Here is a 24146-nt window from a genome sequence, read left to right as displayed (position 1 = left end):
GTTGGCACATGTTCTATGACAACGATTGAAATAAATTGGGTAAATTTAATTTAAATAGGATAAAAAATAAAAATTTTAAATAACCATTTATGTTACTTAATTATATATATAATTAATTAATTAACATATAAATAGTTATTATATTATATTATAGTATATATATATATATTAATAATTATATAATAATTATAATAATTATTATAATATGTATATATATTAATTTATTTGATCCAAATGAAACAAATCATTCCCAAATAACTCATTGTACCCTGCAAATGCAAGAATAATAGAAAAAGACACGTGGGAAAATTGCGAGTAGTAATGAAATAAAAATAAAAAATACCGACATCAGGATCAAGACCTTTATTTTCTAACTTCGCGATACGATTAATCTCACTTTCAATCACTTTCGATCGAAGCTTTCAATCGTATCGGACATCTTAAGTACAATTAATCCTAATTACGTACAAAACGTTCAACAATATTACTCTCTTCTTAAAAACTAATCAGTCATACTCCATATACTCCTAAAAGGAAAAAGAAAAAGAAACATACTTCAGTTGTTCTACAGTCGTGCAAACCAAACGTAAACGCTGAGCAGAGTTTCCCTTTTTCAAATTTTCATTTTGGCAAAAACGTGGCAATAAATAAAGAAGTGACGATGTCTGCGAACGAAAAAGAACGCGAGTGATTTGAAATGGCAGTTAATTGGTTGAGAGTATTTAAAAGAAAGCTGTATTAACGTGTAATCTTTCCACGCAACAATCGATATTCAACAGTTCTCGGTGTGTCGGCTTGAATGAAGAATTCTAGAGCAATTCCAACTGTTCATAGTAATTAGATTAAGCAGAGAGAATGTACAAAACAAGCATACAGGCATAAATAAAGTGTCCAAAGTACAGCTTGTTACGAAATCCAATATTGGAAATAAGTTTCTATTTTAATTACGTTCATACAAAAATTGAAAACTGCAAAATTGAGACCAGTGTGATTATAATAAACGGGATGCGTAATTAAAGATCAACTACTATATCACACTATATATAATAACACTACATTAACTAGAAAGTTTGATTACCAGATATATTTCCTTAAAAGTATCAATACAAATCTTATTTCAAGATATGAGCAAGGATTTCCTGCTAATTAGAAAAATATTGTGCACCAAATGTATTGCTATTCTTTATTATAATTACAGAATGATCTCGTATTCTCTGTTTGCATTTGAACTGCTCAGAAACCAAATTGGTCGACTTCTCAATTTCATAAATTTAGACAAGCAAATGTATATAATATTTAGGTGATTTAGACAATATTTAACACCTTAAGAAACGAAAGACTTGTTTTTACTCATTAAATGGAGTAGTGGATGTGCAATTATAAATTTGAAGGTACATTTACAAAAATAACGTTCGTAATTTTCCTTTACGTTTCAATTCATAGAGTTGCTCAAACCTGCTTGGCTTCTGAGCACCATATCTGTTCCACAATACTTTGATCTTATCGTAAACTCACTTCTTCATCCAATACATAAAAATAGTGCAATATTCGTCTGTTATAATATCGATTATTCTTCCACAACTTATTGCTCAATCTTTTTCAAATCTTTTCGACTTCCGATTCATCTGATTAAACTCTTGCCATACCTTATTTTCTTTCTTCCCACGTAGTTGAATGCATTGCTTTAATGAAAAGTTATTATTCAATTTAAAAATTATTAACGCGTTTCACTTAATTTTATTCGAGCCATTTTAACGTTGTTCTTTCAATATTCCATCGTGTTACTCTATCACATTATACTGTGGTCTCATAGTGTACTTTCGATTTATTTGTCGTTAATTTAAAATGTACGTATAGCTAAACTTGGTATAATACAATATTCGAGAAATGAAATAACTTCCTTTTGTTGGATAACATAAAACTTTCCCCCCAAGAACGTACCCAATGTAGAAATTATTTTGCTTTCGATTGATTAGTTAGTACGAATTAATTTAACAAAAGTACAATTCAAAATTTCTAAATAACTGAATTGTCCTCGATATCACAATTATCACAATATCTTTGATAAAATTTTCCAACAGTTTCATGCAGCAATTGTATTGAAAGATTGTTTTTAGCTCTGGCGATGAACCTTAAAATAAAAGTAGTATAATTACTTTACACACAAAAGTGCGTTCTTCAAGTATACGCTCAGACTTTGAATATTCTGCGATTACTCCGCTTAGATCATTTAAAACGCCAGATCATTTTAAAAGAGAGAAAAAAAAAGGATAAGAATTCAATAAACACGAAGACTCTCGCTCACACATTCACCTGTATATATAACACAGCATTCAAGACGTCACGCTGCTCTGATTCATAAGAATAAAGTACGATCTTAATAACTTAGGTAACGTATACCTTTGTGAAAATATGAAAGAGAAATGTATACCTAACAAGTAAAAACCAAACTCCTCCCTTTTCAAAGAGGCAGCTGCACTTTTCACGTATTCTTTTCTTACATAGCTCTATTTCATCAAAACGTCTATTTCATCAAGATCTTTTATCGCCTTTTTGTTTTGGTTTATTAAAATTAAAAGTGAAACTACCTCCTTGTTACAACAATCTCTCTTCAATCTTTGAACAGACAATGCGAATGGAGGAACAAATTGCAATGAATATCTGAAAACGAATAAAAATCGAGCAACATGACCGGTTGAACTAAGAAACAAATATACTCTCTAAGCGTAGGATTAACAAGAATTAGCGTACGACTTCTAGCTTTCCACATGCACTCTCATGTAAAGATTAGACGAGTCGGCCGCGCATTGTTCCGCAAGTTATTCTAAAAGCGCCACTCCGATCAAAACCGTCTGGCTAATTATGTTCTTCCCCCCTCTTTTTATTAAACGATACACTCATCCCTCTGTTCTTCCCTCCTCTCGACTGAGTTCACGTACTGTAGCACAGCCCCATAGCGTAGTTTCGCTTTAATCGACTAGTCACGTGTATTGGATGCACCTTGCTTTTTATTACGTTATTGTTCAATGAATTTTTCGTGTAGCGTGCATGTACTACTAAACTGTCTCGTTTCCCTTCATCGTGCCCGTTATTCGTCGTTCTTCTCTTGAGTGAAAATTCTCCGTCTCTCGTTCCTTTTTTTTTTTTTTTTCTTCTTTCCCTGATCTCGAGCGTGTTGATAAGATTGCGACGAGATTCGGTAGGAGTCAATCGCTATTTCTTTCTTTCTTTCTTTCTTTCTTTTCGCGATTATACTATATCTTATCGTGGTCTTGTGGTTTGTAAATTACGCCCGTCCCGCGACCCAGGCGAACCGATGCGGCAATGTGACCAGCCAATTAAGAGGGGAAGTTCAACGATAAGCCTTGGCCCTTTCTGCCCAGGCGAATAAATCCACGCTCGGAATCGCTTCGAACATCGTGCAGGACCTCAACTCATTTCTGATAAAAAATAGACAAATATATTTATGATGATTGCACTCAGAGATCGTTGTATAAGCAAAATTCTATATCAGTGGATGGCAATCTATTTTAATAACTAATCAATTAATTGAAAGTGACAAGTAACAGTAATAACAAAAAATAATAATGAACCACTCAATATTATCTTGTACATTTTCTTTACAATTTTTAGTAAATATAACTTATATAACTACTTTCAATAGCTTTTATAATTTTGGCACAGCCTGTTTCATTTAAAACTGGTTGGCTTTATAATTTTCCATCAATCAAATTTAAATAAGGAAAAATGAAATTGAGGTATTTCATACATATTGAACTGAAATATACTGAATATTTTTTACATGTAAAAGTTATTGACTTTATGTGATATATAATCACTATAATCACCATAAGTTAAGGTTCTTAACAATTTTACATTATAAACATATGAAACATTGCAATCGAGAACTAAAAAGAAAGACTATTCTAGAATTTAACAAATTCATATTTTTATTCTTTTTCTAATTCTAAACATGGATTATTGTAACAAAATGACTAGATAAAATATTAACTTACCCTAATTGTGGTCGAAGGAATACATTTGGTTGCATTTCTGTAATGTGGTTACCATTGGCGCAAAATACTCTCGCTAGCGTTACATTGCGAATTTCCGCTAATTGTTCTGTAATGTAAAATTACAACACGCTCGACTTTGCCCTTTATAATCAAACATAATTAATTTAAAACAGCAGTGTACTCAATCAAAGTTTTCATTATCTATTTTGAAATTAGCTTTTAGATACTATCATCTACTAAACTGTGTTATATTACTTCATATTATTAAATCAAGATGAGCCAGTGCTGAGGATTAACGAATTAATTTGAGAAAAATTGTTTCTTACTAGGGGTGAAAGGATGTGGTTGATACGCAGAATCATAGAAAAATCTGTCGGTGCGGCGAGTTCTCGAAAATTGTTCAAAGATCAAACAACGGAAAGTTGGACCCAATAATCCATCTTCTGCTGGCCGTTCAGCCATACCACCAATAATGAGATCAACGTCATCTGGATGGGCGTAAACTGTACGCAATTTCTTTATCATCTGTTGACAAAATAAATAACAAATGTTTAAGAAATTGAAGCAATAATTCTTACTATCAAATTTCATTGGGACAAATATAAGTCAAGTTTCGAACATTCTTTTCTTTTTCCTTCCTATCAAATGTTCATTACAAGTTTATTAAAATTAAACTTAAAATTTCTGTTATATTAATATGAAAATATCAAATATATACCAAGTTTCGAACTTTCATTTCTTTTCCTCTTTCGTAAGATACTATCGCATTGAAACAATTTCTACTATATCCCATTAAGGTAGGAAATAGATTCCGAATGTGAAAAATTTATTAACACTTGAATGTTTACCTCCATTGGAATGTAATCTAGGAAATCATCGAAGCTCTTCGCAGATGGAAGACCGCAATATTTGCGGTAATGATTATATCCCGGCAAACCGTGATCACGACCACGCTGAATATCTAAACTGATGGCATCTAAACCTAGGCTCTCTTCATTTGAAGCAAACAACTTGCTTGTTATCTGTAAAATACGAATAATTTTTTCTTATCGACTCTGTTTTGTTTATTGTTAGTATTAATTTTCTTCTTTGGACAGTTTATTCTTATTTATACTCATTTTGAGATTAATGCTTCAACGAATTCATTATTGTAATTTTGTTTTACTCTTGAAAAATGTCAGCTCTCTATAACATTTGAAAATACTTATTGCTTCTTTATTATATTACGTCGATACAGTGAATTATTTATTATTTTCTAAATTGATCTAAATCAAATTATTAATTTTCGCAGATTTTCAATTGAAACAAATAGTTGCAGTTAATTAATAATCACTTTCTTTTGCAGATAAAAATTTGGGCTATAGAGGATTAATTATAACAATTGCAAACAAGTTCTCAGAGGATACAATTTAAGAAAGAAGAAAATTAGAGAAACATTGTAACACTTACGTCTTCGACTATATTAATATCCATCTTCTGGCTGCTCTGAGTAGCCATGCCACGCAATAAATCGTCGAACACTTCATCCGACTCGATTATCGTTGGCTTGAAGAAATATTCCGCCAATGTAACTGTTTTATTGTTCTGGCGTTTATTATCTGTTAAGCTGTAACATCAAAATGAGACAACCACATGAGAGATTGAAGTATTAATCTTTAAAATTATTAAAGCTATCATATTTCTTATTATTTCAGTCATTTGTAGCAACTCTACAGATTCAACTCGTTGCAAAATATTGATTTTGAAATGCAACGTCGACTGACCTGATCTTTCCTTGCATCAAGGAAATCACGAAACGCAATGCCGCTGTAGCGACCTCGTTGCTAACTGCTGGATCATCCTCGGAGTTGTAGTTACGATTGTAGCTACTTTCAACAACAAGACCAACAGCCCGAGCGTACTTCTTGCCAAGCAATATCGGCAGCCATTCTTTGTACGTAATATGCTGAATTTCAGCAATTACTATACGCCTGGCTTCCTGATACAGTGTCTCGTCCGACCAGTTGGGATTCAGTTCGGCAAGCTTGTTGGCGATTCTGTTGTGTTCACGGTGCCAGATAGTGTGCATCACAGCCAATTGGGGGTGCGTATTTACGCGATAATCACCTATAAATAAAAGAAGTGATATATAATATTGTACAATGAATATCATATGCTATGCAATATTGTACAATGAATATCATGTGCTATGCAATATTGTACAATGAATATCATATATCATATGCTATGCAATATTGTTTATTGTATAATATAATATATATTGTAATATATGTTATGTACAAACTTCAAGAAAGTGAATATTATATTTGTACAGTGAATATTGTACAATATCGTATGTATTATATAGAATCATGCAATATTTTATACTTTATACAGTACCAATTTCAAGGAAGTAAATATTATATTGCAATATTGTATATTACATATGATACAGTACAAATTTTAAGAAAGTAAATATCGTACAATGAATATCATATATGTATATTATATATTATATAATATTCTATAATATCTGTACTGTATCATATTATCTATACTATATTATATAATATTGTATACCATATAATATTCTATATATACTGTAAAAACTTCAAACGAAGTGAAAATTATATTGTATTGCAGTATTATATATAGTACATATCGTGCAGTGAATATTGTATATATATTGCACAACATTGTATAATATCGCATTGTGGTATTTTACAAGTACAGTATTTGTTATTATATTATACAGTACATATTTTCTTGGACTTTCCTCAAGAAGTATGTTTTTTCTCGAGGTCGAAATCGATCAATCAACTAATTATACAAATCTCTCGTCGCAGATCAGCTACAAAGTGTGTGAATAATTACCGGAATCATAACAGCCATCCTTGCATTCAGTCCCTCCGATCGGTAAGAACTCGTGCTTGTTGTCCTTGTGAACGCGTAACCGGCCGCCATCGAACTCGCGTAGTTCGCGAGATTTCTTCAAAGTGGAACCGTAGATCGCGGAACCATCCAAAAAGTGGCTCGCTTGGTTCATCTGTTCATCGAGAATCGCGCGATTACTCTATCTCGTTCTAACATCAATTATTAAAAAAAAAGTTCCACTTGCCTGTTCCGCAGGGCCAAATGTACATTCTGACCTGAGAACCGGCAACGATCGCACGTAATTCATGCATCGTACGTAATGCTGGCCATAAACGGGATCTCTGTCGGGTACCGTGATCGGCGAACAATCAGGATGTACATACCGAGGTGACAATGGGTTTCCATCCGACCGACAACACGAGATTGGCTTTCCTGATGACACTGCGAGCGATAACGAACGAATTGAATTGAAAGGCGTATATTCATTCAAATCTTTCACAAGAGAAAGAAAGAAAAAAAAAAAAAAAAGAAAATGAAACACCATTGATACACGCACTTACCCATCTTGCGCATCGGAGTGTACGAGATATCGTTGGCAATAAACTGGGCCCATTGCATGACCGTCAATGTTCTGCTGACATCCGACTGATCGTTGGGTGTCGATAGAGCAACGCTCACGCTCCTGGCACCTGGCAGCGGCTTTTTCGTTTGCCCAATGCGCCTCGGCTCTTGAATTCCTGGGTCGCCAAAGCACGGAAGCATTAGCCTCGAGATTTTCTCTGACGGCGCGTCGTCAAATCGGAGTAACACCGCGCTGATTAAATCCACGCTCAGATCTAACAAACTGCTGTTTTGTACATCGTACAGAATCATCTCGACAGAATCAAACAAACGATATTAACTCTTAACTCGTACCGTTGAATTTCGCAGTCAATGTTACAAAGATCTCGAAGTTTTCAATGAATTATAGTAAATCCAACGTAAATTGCCGTAGCTGTCTGTATCACGTATACCAACGATACGATAGTTGAGAGTTAATTAACGAACGAACAGAGATTGTAAACCGAGACATCACGATTACTCCGATTTCGACAATGATCACGCACCTGCGATTTTCATCATCCTATGCATGTGAAACATAGTGTTCGTGCAGCGCGAGAGCGAGAGCGACAATTCGCGGCTGATAATACAAGAACAGCAACGCCTGATTCTGTGACTTTGGAATTCAAATTCGAAGCCTAACACACCGCGCGCACCTACGTGAAAATAAAACCTGCCTCAGCTCGCGAACAACATTCGTCAGGGACCAGTCAGTATCTATAGTCTCAGAACACTTTTGTCCAGCGTTTGACGAACGATATCTTTTCCAAACGCTCGAATTTTTTTCTGATCTATGTTTCTCAAAGCTGACTGATCCCTGAATCGACCAGGGAGCGATTGCCTCTCGCGCTGCAGAGCAACAGTACAAAATACTTGTCTTCTACTTATTTTGCGAGACATGACGTTCTGATGCGTTATCGACGAAACACACGCGCTGAGTGAACGAGAATTTCAGAGAAAGAGAAAGAGAACGAGGAGAGAGAGAGAGAGAGAGAAAAGGAAGAACGGTTTTCTCATTCCCGATTCTCTGTCATAGTGAATGCTTCAATATTTTGCTTGTTAAAAAACGATCACGTCGAGAACGCTCGCAGAAGGAATCAAGTGACTTATCTATGGTGGCTGATGAAGGTGCCCAAGCGAGAGAATCAAACTGGGAGCTGACTGTCTCAATATCCTGTCGTGCTTTCTAACGTGGTGTTCAGAGACAGTTGTCAGTGTGTTATATAGATGAGAAGTAACACTGAAGTAATCGTGTAGACAGTGTTAACGAAATGCTTCGTTAAAGGATTATAACAAAAAAGTAAAAAAAAAAAAAAAAAAGAAAGGATAAATTTATACATAAGAGATAAATTTACAATATTTTAAAGTGTCGTCGTATTATTCTAATTCAAAATTTCTATCGACATATACTATAGACTGAATTTTTCTGGCAATCATTTGTTATTCGTTTCTTACATTTTCAAGAACGAAGAATATTTTTCCTTAAACACAGAGAATTTTGAATGTGTAAAGTCTTTCTCTCTGTTTCTGAGCTAAATCCTTGTAACTTTAGGAAAATAATTTTATATAAATACACAATAAAAATAAAAATACATATTATACAAAATCATGCAATAAATAAAAATCTAAAAGTGTAAGATCAGATATTATTGCTTTTAAGAAACACGAATCATTTTGTCACGAAATACAGAAGGCCAGAAGATAAAAATATAAAACGTACATACATACATAACGTATACTTGTGTATGTATGCGACTCATGTAGTTGTAAACTTATGTACTTATGTGTGAATTTCTTAAATATCATTCTCAACTCAAAATTGAAATGTTCAACTTCTTCGTACGCAGCTTCAATTCTTGTAAATATTCAATTCAATTCGTGTAAATGCTTCTATATTAAAAATTTATTGCAGTCAAATATAGAGGATATTTTCCAACAAGTAAGAATCTAAAAGTGCAAGATTTGGTGACGTAGAAAGCCAGAAAATTGATCAGTTCAACAATCATCATCTGACGATCCAAAATTGATCGTACACGCATTTTTCTTTATTATACACAAAATTTTTATCATAACCTTTTAACAAAACATTTTTGAACATTTTTCTACGCGACATTTCCCACTCTTATTTTTGTAAATAATAAAACACACTGGCAAAGTTTGAACCCTAGATACCCTGTGATTATGTAATAAATCGTGTTCGTATTTCTACATCTTTCATCAAAATCTTCAAAAAAAAGAAAAGAAAAGAAAGAGAGATACATTTAAAATAAGTTTGACACTGTTGGAAAATCCTAGAACCGCGCGAACGGCTCCCAATTCTCCATTCGCTTGTCTCGGACACCTTTAACGAGACCCGTATACCGCAATCAACAGAAAAATATTTGAACTAGTGTTACAATAATAAATATGATACATTATTAGGTATATCCGAATTAGTTTACATACACATTCTACTGCTGGATAGAATCTCCCGACCGGGTCACCCTATTGTAGGCAGTATTATTCACTGCTACACTCAGGCATTTTATGCTCTATGTGCCTTATCGCACAACAACTGTAATGCAAATCACAGAATATAATTTGTTAAGCCAATCGACGAACGTTTTCTTTTTTTCTTCTGGTTTTTTTTTTTTTTTCCTTTCGTCCATTAGCGCCCAGGGATCAGAGAGTGTGTTCGTTTTATTCGTTCGTATTACATGCACACACGCACACACATATATTTATATACAGAGTGTTTTGAGTTTCACGATACAGCAGAGAAAGAGGTGATGCCACGTGAAAGGAACATAAGTCGAAAATACAGGACAAAATTGTATGACATACGACGCTTTGTTTCGGTGAGAAATTTGAAAATTTATCAAGTGTGTTTCAATTAGGCTGATTTTGAATTGTACAGAAGTAAATGATCGACAGAATTATACAATCTATTCTATATGTGAAAATAAAGTAATATTATTACTCTATAGAATTAATTTGCAGAGTACTATTATTAGTAGAGTATTAAAAAATTAATAGAACAAGATATTTTGTTTCCAAGGGAATTAAATTGAAGGTGATCATTTTAGAAAGCATTCATATCTTTAAATATATTCTCCTGTTCTTTCTAAACCTTCAATAAATATATCAATTGTCTTTCAGCATCACAGATTATCCGTACAGTATTTTAATAAATATAAAATATATATTTTAATAAATATATAAATATATTTATAAATATAATATAATACAAATATATAAATATATTTAAAAATATAATATAATACAAATATATAAATATATTTATAAATATAATATAATACAAGTATATAAATGTATTTATAAATATAATATAATACAAATATATAAATATATTTATAAATATAACATAATACAAATATATAAATATATTTATAAACATAATATAATATAAATATATAAATATAATATTTATAATAAATATATTTTAATAAATATAAACTACTCGAAGATTTAACAAAATACATTTAAAGCCAATTTTCTTAGAAAATTTTATTCTACAGTCTTCATTCAATTTTATACGTAGAATATTCTTCTGTCTGAATGCGAAATTAATTCTGCTCCTTTCTAACGATCATTTCCAATCCACTGGTATTTTTCAAACTAAAGGAAAAATCTAAGAAATATCTCAACTTTGAGAAAAATGTGAAAAAACTTCTCAGCAAGTTAAAATATTATAAAAATCGTAAATTTCTCACTTGAGCCGTCATAAATTCGTTCGATTCAAACACTATACAACTTCAAATTCGACCATTTCGTCGAATTTCCAAATTCCCATCTTCTCGAAAACGAAGTCTCAAACGAAAGGCAAGAGACAAAAATGTCACTGCTTCCTTCTGACTTATTTTCACACGTAGAATCATCCCGTTTCACGATTGTATCGCGAGAACCGATACACACTTTGTATACACAGATAAGATGCAATTAGTCTGTCTCTCTGTGTGATGAACGTGTGCATGCGTGTGTATGATGATTCTCGTGTGATTCGTGTATGTGAGATCGTGTACGATATTGCAAGGTGTGTGTGGTCGTTTGTGAGGAACCAAGGTAGGTTAGTAGGTCGAGGTTGGTAACTCGCGTGCACCATCACGCAGACTGCAACGATCTCGAGCCGTGAGCAGGAAAACACGAGCAAACTGGCACTTCTCCTATCGCAAGAGGCAGTTTTTCCAAAAATAGTTTCGCTCGAAACTCTCGAAAAGTTTTGCTCGAACATTCCACGGCCGACGAACGAAGAGTGACAAGAAGAATATGAGAGAGGACGATGACAGTTTGTTGGTTTCGGTGAGTCGTAGCTAATCTAAATTCGTCGAGTTGTGCGAGAAACCTGTTTGAGGGTCTTGTGATATGTTTGGAGAAATTTTTGATTCACCGGGTGAGGATTATCATGCGAGTACCAGTGTGACGCAGTACAAGGTATCCCAGAGTTATCGATGTAAAATTCATTACTCGCGTGCAAGTATAGGAGCTAGTAGCCTTGGATTGTTTTATGTAAACGTGGCGAAGTACACGTGGAATAAAAATAAATAAATATTTGTTTTATCCTATGTATTGAGTATTCTAAAAAAATTCGACAGATATAAATTTTGATGTATTTCAATATCCAGCGCTTAACTCTTTTAATGTCTATTTAATTCTAAATCTAATCCGTAATTCTCGACTTCTATTAGATACAGAATCTACTGAATTTTGATGCAAATTTATTTCAAGGATTTCTCACTTCTTGTCTCATATCAGAGTCTCATCGAGAACATTCATGTTAAGATTCTAGATTTATCCTTTTCTTTCCACTCAATTGTGCAATATTTGCAATAGCAATACCGACATGTATTGACATTCTACATTCCATGTTTTTATATTGTATTTTATTAATTTCTTTCATGACACACGAAATTTAATATCAGAAAAATTTCATTAACTTGCCATTAATTATTCTATTTCTTAATCGTTTCATTTCTCGTCCAAAAAGTTCAGATATTGGATGTATACGTTAAAAAGAAAGAATGATAGCGTATCGCAAAAATGTGTATTAATTGAAACATCTCTAGGAGACCCTGTACAAGTTTCAGTGTTCCAGCCAAAATTCACAGTCTCGTCATCCCTCAACACTCACAAATATCATCAACTAAGCAACATGTTCACAGGAACCGATACATCCCACATCGCAAGATGCGTGTCCAGTTTGTAACAACCAGCATTTGCAATTAGATCGCATTCATGCAGAACATACTTTCTCAAGAGTGAGCCTAAAGGAACAGTAATTCGAAAACATCCTTTGATCCTTGGATCGTCGGCCGTTTCAACGATCACACCAAACAAGAAAGGAAGAAGAAGAAGAAGAATCTACCGAAACGAGAGAAAATTGAGAATGTTTGAGAATCCGAAAATATCGGAGATTTGGTGTTTTGTTCAGTTTAGTGAAAGAAAGAGATTAGATCAGAAGTGGGCCCCAAAGATTCGAAAATATCAGGATTTTCGAGAATTTTAAGCACTTTTTTAAATTTTCATTATCTATTATTAATTAATTGTACGAAAAAGAATCTATGTAAATTATGGAAATATCACATAAAAATGAATAAAATGAGAAACGATCATTCACAAAAAAATATATTTTTGTACACGTGAATATGTTAAATTTAAAATAATACACCTCTTAAACTTTCTTGGTTAATCACGTAATAAGTTTTATCTTTTTTCTTGTAGTCAATAATTTTTAGAATCAAGCGACTAACATTCTGAATTTTAGGCATCGAGGCCACACGTTCACTTCATTCTATACTCATATTGTACAATATGAAGAAACATATACGCAAAAAAAAAGAAAGAAAATGAAACTCAAAGTTGAACAACAGTTACGAGACCTTGTAAAATCTCTGTCTTGAAAGAATAGACAGACTCGGAGCGCGAGTTCAAATCACAGTCGAAGCAATTCGTTCGCAACATCTGTACTTTAGTAATAATTAAAAATTAATAATATTATTACTAGTTTAAAGTAATGAAAATGAATTTTTTAAAAAATAAACAAGCAAAATTTATTTTGTACCTTTTGTATCGGGGTTAATTAATTAATTTTATTTGTCTCGAAAGTAAATGATCTAAATATATATATATATATATATAAAATTTTATTTATTTTAAAAAAAGCTAGATATTAATAAATGCGACAATATTATTATTATTTAAATATATATATATATTATTTTTTTGTAAAATAAAAAATAAATATATATTTAAAAATTAAATGTTTGTCGTATTTATTAATATCTAGCTTTTTTTTAAATAAATTTAATTTATATATAGTCGAAACAATGGAACAGTGAAATTACAAAGGATAAAAGAATCCAGTGTCAGAATCCCTAAATATTTTCAAGCTACTTTCTCTGGAGTTCCGACCCAGTTCCAAAGCAGATTCTCGATATTTTCGGATTCTCGCACCCCTAGAAGCCATTCTTCTTCGCAGAGACTATCGAAACAGACGAGGCAGAGGAAACTGAGGACGATGGGGGACGGGAGAGCAAGGAAGCGCCAAGCGTTCAGAGGCTGCAAATAATTGTTACCATTATTATTCCACACAAATAACACGGAACACCGTTCGTGAAATACCGGTTTGTCTCGAACTGTTATTTCGGATGATTAGACACACAACGAGAGAACGAAACGCGTCCGCGGGCGGTTCGCGCCGACAAACCGGAAGTCCGCGAGCCCAACGCGCTGAAGAACAAGATTGAGAGAGAGAGAGAGAGAAAGAGAGAGCGTAAACGCGATCAACGAATCGATCACCACATCCCAACGGATCCCAGAGATCGTACGAAAATTCGAAAACGAGCGCGTCACGTTTGTTGTTGGAAAACGACGTAATGAAACATGGCTGACAAGCGCCTCATCATTTGTTTCTTTTGGAATTTTCGATGGATGATGGACACGCGGGTTAGGAAACACCCTTACCGTCGAAATATTGGGGGAAGAGAATTCTGGTGTACGCGGTCATCGCACTACCCCAGCTTGGATTTTCCACGTTGTTGCACGAGCCGTCGAAGCTTCGATACTTGGCCATCGGGTTGCAGATGGCGGCGTGCCGCGATCCTGGACAAGCCGAGTCCAACGGTGTACCCTGCAGCGACAACGTCGATATGTAACGGGCGCAGTCGTCTTTCTCCAAGCCGAATCTGCAACAGACGTTGGTCGTTTCTTGTCAATATAATTAGTGGACGAACCGGAACGCCCGTTATTCACGCGTACTTGTCTATTTACGTCGACAACATGCTATTATATTAATCCAGGGAGAGACAATTATTATCTCAGAGTTTGTAGAATACACCGTGAAGGGATATTATTATATATCCCGGAAGGATGTCGATTTTTCAGACGCAATTCTTTTTTTTTTTTTTTTTTTTTTTTTTTTTTTTTGTGGAGCAGACTGCGGATATTTATGCGAAAGTATGTTTCGTGTTTAGCGACGTAGAAAATTGTCGATTGTCCGGAGATTGGAGTAAATGTAAAATTAACTTGATCGATATTCACGCGAATATTTGAATGATAATCCTGCGTTACTTTATTTCAACATGTGCAAATGATTTTGCTAAAAATTATTGGCTATCAAAACAAGCTGTTTTCTTTTATTTATAATGAACCAGTTTATTTTGTTATGTTACTTTATCTTGTGATTATTTCATTCAGTTTTGTCTTCTTGTGTTCTTTGTATTTGTTTTTGCAAATAACTTTTCAAATGCGTGCCTCTGACAATGTTGTGTCAGAAACTTCATCCTTCGCTGCACTTTTGATGATAACGTAATTCGAATAAAAGATTTATTTGACTAGAGCTAATTTTCCCAATGTTATTTCGAAAATAAAAGTAACAGATTAGTGAGAATGACTCGCTATTTCAAACTGTTATTATTATTATTTTTTTTTTTAATCTTTCTTTCAAATAAACTGGTTTAACCAACAAACGTCAACGATCTGACATTACAACATGTGAAAATGTTATACATTATTGTATTCTTATACACAGATTCTATAAGCACATTTCCCGTGTATGTGTGTATATTTTGTAATAAAACATATTTATAATAAAAGAGTGTTTGTATGAGTTGCTACTTTTCTATAATTAAAATTAATATTTAAACTCGTATAATATGAAACACATCATAGTATTGTATTATCACGTTATCATATAGATATTATTTACTATACATATAAATATAATATTTAACAAATATGCAAATTTTCGTACTTTTATATATCGTACAAATGCATAAACATCCGCAGTCTAATAATAAAATGAATTAAAATATCCTATTGAAGGTATACTTCTGCGTATTCAGAAGTATGCTGTGGTAATATTCAGACAAATTCTTACGACTTTAATTAATTTATAAAGTTATGTAATTACATCGATCCTTTACGATCTCGCTTCAGGTTAAACTGCATATTTTATTCCATTTACTTGACTTTTCTTCTTAAACTCGACGTACAAGAACATACTCTTTTCAATTACGCTGCCAAAATAAAATGTCAAATGCAAATTCGAGTCGCAAAGGGTTGGATATATGTAATTACATTAAAAATCGCTCTTTATTCAAGAATTGGATTCACTCGAAGAGAATAAGTTTTGATCTTCATCGTGTTTCTTAATCAATTGTTGAAGTGTATGTAGCAATTTTCTAATTTTCAATATTAATCGTAAAAAGGGCTGGAAAACTTATATAACTTCCCTTTTGATTTTCCCATGATTTTTCTCCCGTGAATGTAACGTTCGAAACAAACTACAGATTCATCGTGATGTTCAAAAAATTCTCTTTGCAAGGTGAAAAATAAAATGTGAATTTTCGTCAGTAACTTCCATTTTTTACATCTCTCTTGAATTATACTTTTAAGACTGACTCTGTCTTACTTTCTGCATTGAAAACATTTTTCTTCGTACATTTTTCAAATCGATATTCACGCTAGCGTTCATCATACGAACATCACTGTTCGTACGTGAATTTCACTTAGCGACAATTAAAAGTCCGTAGAAAACATCGAGAGACTGAAGAAGAAAGTTTTGCTGATTCGTTTAAATCGAAACGTATTTGCAGTTATAGTCCAATTCTCTTTTAAAGATGAAGAATACGTTGCTATTGTAGTTGAGAAGATGGTTTCAAAACATTGCCTAAATTTAGTAACTATCGCTATAAATCAAAAACACGTTTACTTACCACCAACGTAACATTCCTAGCAATAAGTGTTAAGACTAGATTCCAGATGGTTATGCGATTTCATATATTTTACGAACTTAATCGAGAAACAAAAAAAAAAAAAAAAAAAAAATAGAATTTAAATCGAAATTTATTTTGTGTATAAAGAACTATAACCTTTCACGTTACATTTCTTGGTCCATTTAAATTTCGCACATACGCATAAAAATCCGGAGTCTAGTTGTAACATGTGAATCCATTATTCTCTTCGTTTAAAATCATCTTCTGAACGTGTTCAATGGCAAACGAGTTCTCCAACGAGTCGTTCATTGTGCAAAAAGGCAATGTTCGTTAATTCGATGCTGCGAACAGAGCATTCTCGAGCGAAGCAAGATCCCGTTGATACTTGAACATTTGAACGTGTAACAAGAACTTGGTCGGAAGACGTTGTTGAAAAGTTCAATCATAATCAGTAGTTATTCTAATGGAAAAATTTTAACAAGTGAAACATTTAAACGTGAATTCCTCGGTTTTTGTAAAAAAAAAAAAACCGAGTGAGAATTTCAAGTTTCTTCTGTTCTCTTTTCTCTTTGCTTTTTCTCACTTGGTATTGCACCGCTTCGATAATAATACAATTATAATATTGCAGCAACAATATTTGATCGTACTATGATCCGAAGATAAAAGATGAAACTGAGAAAGCACACCGTGGTTGAAAAGAAATTTCCTTGCTATCTCGATAATCGGATTTATCTCGATCTCAGACCGTTTTATATAAATATATATAAAACGTTATCTCTACTTCGTATCACGGATAATGACTATGTATTCAATCGAGTGAAATGCAAACAAACGCCGTGCAAATAAAATTCAATGATCAAACCACGTGTATATACCAAGTGTTATCATGTATATTATGTATATACCAAGTGTTCAAACAATGCGAAACCGTCTTTCTTCGTGGAAAAGAATCTTCCTTTTGCACAATTCCATCCTTCTTTCCCAGATAATATAATAAGATATGATGGTGATTCTTTACAAACGAAGTCCACTTTAAATGAAAGACTCAGCGTTCAAAAGTAACAAGCAACGGAGAAACAATGACTGAAGGCAGATTTGTAAAAATAATTATCGTTATCAACCACATGGAAACATTCTTTTTTCGCACATTTATAGAATACACACTCGTCCCCCGATTTATTACAAGTATTTTCACGCTACATTAGTTACATAGAGATTAATCTGAGGATTAATGAAGTTAATCTTCAATTAAAACAGAAAACAATGTATTTGATGAAATTTCATTAACAGTAAAATATTCTAGAAAGATAATCACTCGACAACAAAATAATCAACACTCTTTGATCTGACAATACTCAAAATTTGATATGATAATTGTCAAGTGAAATTACGTTTGTTAGCGAAAAATCTTCGAAGAAGCTCTTTTTTCATTTTCTTCGTGTTTTTTTATCATTTTCCTCATTCAGATTGTTAAATTTAAATCCTCACTGGGACTGTTGAGAAATAAAATGAACGTGGTAACAGCTTTGCATCAATGTAAAAAATTTATTATAAAACTGTGTTGCATAAAAAGAAATCGTCAAATTCTTCGTTGTTTTATTTCAACGAGTTAATCCGAATGAACGATTATTTGCAAGCAATTCATTTGATCTGGACACAAGTTAATATTGAATAAAATTATTTCTAAAATAATTGTATCATTTTATTTTATATTCTATTATTTATTAGCGAGAAACGATTCATTGCATTTCAAGTCTTTATTTCAAATAAAATTTGCCCAATCCTGATATTAACTAACAAACGATTTAATATTAAAAATACTGTTATATTATAAATAATATTTATAATCAATCATGACACATCGTTGTTAATTAAAACTTGGTGCCATTTCAGATAAATCTACATAAAGTACATATGTACATTTCTACAAACGTTATTACAAACCAAAAATTTCGTACATGGATCGATGAACGAGTGTGTAAAATTTCTCTCATCCAGGTTATATTAAAAATCTATTAAAAAATTTTCATCTCAACAACGAACGTAGTAAAATACTTCAATATCGATCAATAATCGAAGCCTTCAACTCGACTTTCGACCTCGCCACGAGAAAGTCCACGAAATCAAGTGGTCGACCTTAACTTCCAAACTGACACAAGATACATTGCCGATAAAACCAAAGATTAAAAAAAAGAAAGAAAAAAGAAAAAAGAGCAACTTTTACGACACACGGTTTATTGAAAAAAGAAAGAAAGAAAGAAAAAAAAAACGAAACTTTTAAACGCTGAAATTCATTCGTAAGAGGACTTTCACCAGTAAGGAAGCATCCTGGTAGATGTTGTAACAAGTTCAATCGGAAAGGAGAGTTGTTGTTGACCTAAGTGGTTGGTATGTTACCTGCGACAGCTCTGATGAAGGAGATAGGACGAAGCTTTCATCGCCACAATGGCGTCGAGGCCTCTCTCGAAAGCATCCTCGGAAGGATATGAATCAAGGAATTGCTTTCCAGCCGGCGTGTGAGCCATCAATTCGACGCCAGCGTTCGCGATATTCCTTTCGAGGGTGCTCATACGATCGACCAAGCTTTGCGCGAAACTGATCGAGTTGTTCAAGACCGCCTCGTCAATGTGAGGGTAACGTCGATTATGGAAACGACCCGTGTCTACGACGCCGCCCTCGTAAGGGTAGTTCGACATCGGCAAACCTGAAAGGATACCTTTAAAAACGTCGGTGAAAACGGTTCAGTCAGTTCAGATTTGATTGTGTCGCGAAGTTCTGACGATTGGGTCGTAACTCTATTTATCAACGAGTTATCTCTTTGTTAAACTGTCTTTTGTAACAGTAGAGCTTTATCCGAACCTCTTGATGATGAATTTTCACGGTGGACGACGCGAAAGACCGAGGCAAAAGTTTTCAATAATTACGTTCGCTGCGTGCCTAATTTCATATTTCGGCACACTTCTTTTGGACAGATACTACGTTAACTTTTCGTGCATACAGGAAATCTCTGTCGGCATTAATCTACAATTATTACCCAAATTTATTTTATTAAAAAAATTTTAAGCGCAATACTAACAGTGTAAATGAATAAAAATATCTTATAAAATGACAATACTCGTCAAATACGATACGATTATTATTATCATATATCCTTGAGATTTATAATAATAATTATAACTGTAGATGTTTGTGCATACGCGTGTAGAAAATCTTAAATTGCACAAAAATACACATAATAAGAAAAAATTTATTAAATAGCCAATTATAGGTTACACATCAAAGTTTTATTATTTTTTTTTTTTTATTGTGGTTTCAATTTGAGAGAAAGAACAAGTTGCAGTGCTATGAAATCTAAATTTTAAAAATTTTTAAATTTCTAAATGAAATCTAAATTTTAGAAAAGTATTGTCAAATTATGCTTTGCATCTCTGATACGATGTAACAAATTATATCTAGGAAAAGAAAGTCGTGGAACAAAGAAAAAATTATATTCTAAAAAATAAATAATAAATTTGTATCTGCTGATCATAGTTCTGATAAAATATAAAATACAAAATTAAAAAAATATTTCTTATGAATATGAATAAAATATAAAATACAAAAACTATTTCTTATGCAACGAACACGCTATTGTTTCAGGGATTGTAAAAGATGAGAATAAAACTGTTGCCTGGAACGTCTCACCAGAAAAGTGAAAGTTAATATTCGAACATTATATTACTTGAATAAAATGTCTACTAATAACGGATGATTTTCCAACTACCAGTATACTAATTACATTTTACTCTGATAATATAATGTTCGGATATTGAGATATTCGAATAATCGAGGTTTGAATAAGAAAGGCTCTACTGTATATTTTCTTTTCTCTTTATAGAAATTTTATTCAAAATAAAACTACGTAATCATTAGAGATTATGTGCTAGCTTATGCGTGGCATGGTCATGTATCTCCTTTTTCTAATTGTAGAAAATTACAAAGTAGAAAAATATTTAAAAAAATTCTTCTCAATAAAAGTTATATTAGTTCCAGTTGTTATCTGGCGTGTATATATAAACTGTAAACTCACATAATTATTTCTCGAGTTTTAATAACAGTGTAAGACAAATGTGTAATTAACAGATTCTCGAATTCTCAAGTGTTTATTATTCATATATTTCTTTAGAAATAGAATCATTATAACGTTCATAAATCCATTTTAAAAACAAAGTTCAGTAATATCAAACAAAAATGTTGCAACTGCTTGATAATTGACTAAAATAAGTAACTTTGTAGATACATATTTGAAAAAAGTCACAAGTAGAGTAGTTTGATATAAGAAAAGTTAAAAACAATGATAAAAATACTCAAATATTAAATAGATGCTGGATTGAATTATTATTACACTAAATAATTATTAAGTTATTGAGTGACTAAATATGTTAAGCATAATTTCACTTAGAAATTCAACAGTTTTTCAATCAATAACAGCTGCAAAATTATTAAATACAATTGTTTCAAAAATGCAATTCACAATGGCACCAATCTTCAAGTATATTTAGAACAATTTCATTTGTAACGTAGATTAACCCTTTGCGGTCCACAACAATTGTCAAAGCATGAATTAAGACAAGCATAGTAAATTTTATACTGAATATGTTTATAAAAACAAAATTTCTTTGAATTAATAAAAAGTGATGAGACTGATACATATAAAATAATTTATCTCTATAATGCAGGGAAATATTCAGTGTGCACTTGTAGCACTTTACAGTAGCTTGTAAAAATATTCGTACACTTATATTTTATGTGTGTATCGTAGATATTATATAAAACGTTCTAAAATTTAATTTAAAAAAAAACCTAATTTGAATCTAGTTCGACAATATGTATAGAAATTAGTGAATGTTAGTACTTGTTAATGTAATGATGATTATTTAAAGACTTGTGACCTCTGCGAAATATATCCTTATTTTAATCATAAATAAATATACGTTCTCAGAATCGTTTAAAATTTCATTAATATAATCATAACAGTGTGTAACATGATGAAACTTCAAAATGTGAAAATATAACTCGTTCGCGTATAAAAGTCATGTCGACGAGTGTACGAATATTTTTATGAACCGCCATAAATATACACCCCAGAATCATCACAAAAAACGCTGCATTTTTCCCAAAACTGAGAGAATTAAACAACTCGTTTCTTATGCAAGGAAGGATCTATAAAGCACGCCAACAGCTATATTTTTCAATGCATGCATTAAGAATTCGATTCTTCACATAAATACTGAATATTAGAGAACAGGGGTGTATACACTGTGTAAAAAATACAAGAGATGCTGCTACAATTAACAAAACTACCAATTATCAAACGTAGTCTCTTTTCTGAACAGAAAATTCATTGAAATAAAATTAATCTCCCGAATCGCACTGAACGTGTATGTAGTACCGCAAAAGGTTAAGGTTCAACCCCGTCATTGACAATGATAATCCAGAATGGAATTTGTCATCGAAGGCTACTCGATCGAGCGATCAAAATTTTCTTCGACGACGAGAGAAAACAAAAAAAANAAAAAAAAAAAAAAAAAAAAAAAAAAAAAAAAGGAAAAAAGAAAACAAAAACAAGAAAAAGCAATGGACGACTTACCCGTGTAACTGGCGAGATAATTCTGCAGAGACATGGGCAATTTATAGGCGCCGATGGTGTGCGAAGTCCCAAGGAATCCCATGGTTTGCAGAGAGACCCAGAGAATCGCCAACGTCGCCACGGAACCCGCCATCAGGCCTCCAGCTGCACAAAATCAAATGATCCCCCGTGAGCTACAGCTGCATGATTCAACGCGCATAATGGAGAAAAAACACCGACTTTATTTATGAGTTTCGAGGCAGGTCGGTTGAGTCATTTCTATACGATGGAATGGTTCGATTCTAGAGCGATAAATCTCGTTTAGTGTAGTAATTTACGATCCGTTATAAAGATTAATTGATGGCTTAAGCCATCGTGGTTCTGGTGGATTACGGTTCTTGCGAGATCATCACTTTTTTTTCATCTGTGTGCGATATTACGCGCAATTGGAGTTTTCAAATATCATGATTCGCAAGTCCAAGAGCAAAAAATTAAATTATTATATAATTATATAATATAATATTATCTAATTATAATTATATTATAAATATTATAATTATATTGTATGTATATTACATATATTATATAATATATAATATTATAATTATATAATAATATAATATTATATAATTAATCGAACACCGGTGAAATTTTCTCGTTTGATTTTGTTATACTATTTAGGTCTTGATTCGAAATTAATAATATGTTTGTGCGTAAATAAATGTTATGGACCCAATTGTACTGTGACAATAAATAAAACATATTTTATAAGCATTTTATAAACATATTTTATGTGCCATAATTAATCGAGAAAGAAGAATAATATTCTCATGTTCCAAAAAGCAAATTTTGATCACATTTAATTAATAATTGATTTAGTAGTCATACAGTCCTATGAAAAAGTTGTTTGTATTGTTATATACTTTTTAATTCTACAATTTAATGATTCTGATTTTTAACTCCACAATTTATTCCTGATTTTTATCCTAACAATTGTTTTGGTAATTTATCTGGAATTTAATTGCTGAATCTTGAAACTTTGATTATCTCGAAAACGTAATCTTTAAGTGAAAAGATTTCATTTTTCTTCTCCAGAAAATGAAATCACGAATAACAGATGAAAAATAGTGCAGTACAAAACATTATTGTAAAATGCACTTGTGTAAAAAATATAATTAGAAATGAATACGTAGTCCATCCAATAAATTAAAAAATTACATAAGAGTTAAATAAAAACAAAAGATAAACCGGGTATTAAAATTTGTGAAAAAACATTCTTCCATAATACTTTAACACTCTCATCAGTTTTTATAATAAATTTGACAAAAAACCAACGATTGTTGATACATATACATTCCAACATGGCGTCGTTCAATTCAAATGGTTAAAACTTTGAGAGATTGCCATTGTTCACCAGAACAATCTAAAGGAATTTAGAAATTTCTTACTTATCGAAGAGTGAAACACTTGAAAATGCTATCGATTTAAAAAGTTATAAATCAACTACGTCGCTGAAACCTTTGTAACTGCAACCATTTCGCGTAAAGTGTCGTTCTATCTAATCGTTACCATTTGTTGCAGATATAAATAGGCTATAAAAAAAAAAGAAAAAAGAAAAGCATTCTCGGATTTCTTATCGCTGCAGTTTTTCACTTACACAGAAATATAAACAATAAATAAAGACGATAGGAATTTTCAAAACACCTCCTATAAGCCTTGAGACGAGCCGTTTTAACACCTTTGTGACGGGAACTTTCATAGACAACTGTATAAAACGACCGGTTGCTTCGAAACTCGTAGGTTTCCTAAGACGTCAGAGGCTTCTAGCTTACCCGAGTTCATTGAACTCGAACACAA

The 24146-nt window shown here is 32.4% G+C and overlaps 1 protein-coding gene across 4 annotated transcripts in view; it reads right to left on the bottom strand.

Moving 5' to 3' along the window:
• Positions 1-348: 348 nt before the first annotated feature.
• The window catches only part of LOC122527677 (peroxidase-like), a 47252-nt gene continuing 23454 nt past the window's right edge, over positions 349-24146 (bottom strand). For 3 of the 4 annotated variants that reach the window (XM_043652059.1, XM_043652056.1, XM_043652055.1), the window contains exons 2-13: positions 22311-22454; positions 19079-19397; positions 14430-14650; positions 7430-7606; positions 7114-7310; positions 6870-7041; positions 5780-6122; positions 5466-5622; positions 4865-5038; positions 4343-4541; positions 4017-4122; positions 349-3440 (exon numbers count right to left, since the gene is read on the bottom strand). In XM_043652059.1, coding sequence (XP_043507994.1) covers positions 3353-3440; positions 4017-4122; positions 4343-4541; positions 4865-5038; positions 5466-5622; positions 5780-6122; positions 6870-7041; positions 7114-7310; positions 7430-7606; positions 14430-14650; positions 19079-19397; positions 22311-22443 — 2286 coding nt within the window. In that variant the 5' untranslated portion in view covers positions 22444-22454 and the 3' untranslated portion in view covers positions 349-3352. The remainder of the gene's footprint in view (positions 3441-4016; positions 4123-4342; positions 4542-4864; positions 5039-5465; positions 5623-5779; positions 6123-6869; positions 7042-7113; positions 7311-7429; positions 7607-14429; positions 14651-19078; positions 19398-22310; positions 22455-24146) is intronic. The other variant, XM_043652057.1, reaches the window with a different exon arrangement.

The sequence above is a fragment of the Frieseomelitta varia genome, unplaced genomic scaffold (assembly GCF_011392965.1).
Source record: "Frieseomelitta varia isolate USP_RPSP 00005682 unplaced genomic scaffold, Fvar_1.2 scaffold_23, whole genome shotgun sequence".
Taxonomy (NCBI): Eukaryota; Metazoa; Arthropoda; class Insecta; order Hymenoptera; family Apidae; genus Frieseomelitta; species Frieseomelitta varia.
Note: the sequence above shows the minus strand (reverse complement) of the source record. Positions and strands in the feature narration are given on the sequence as shown.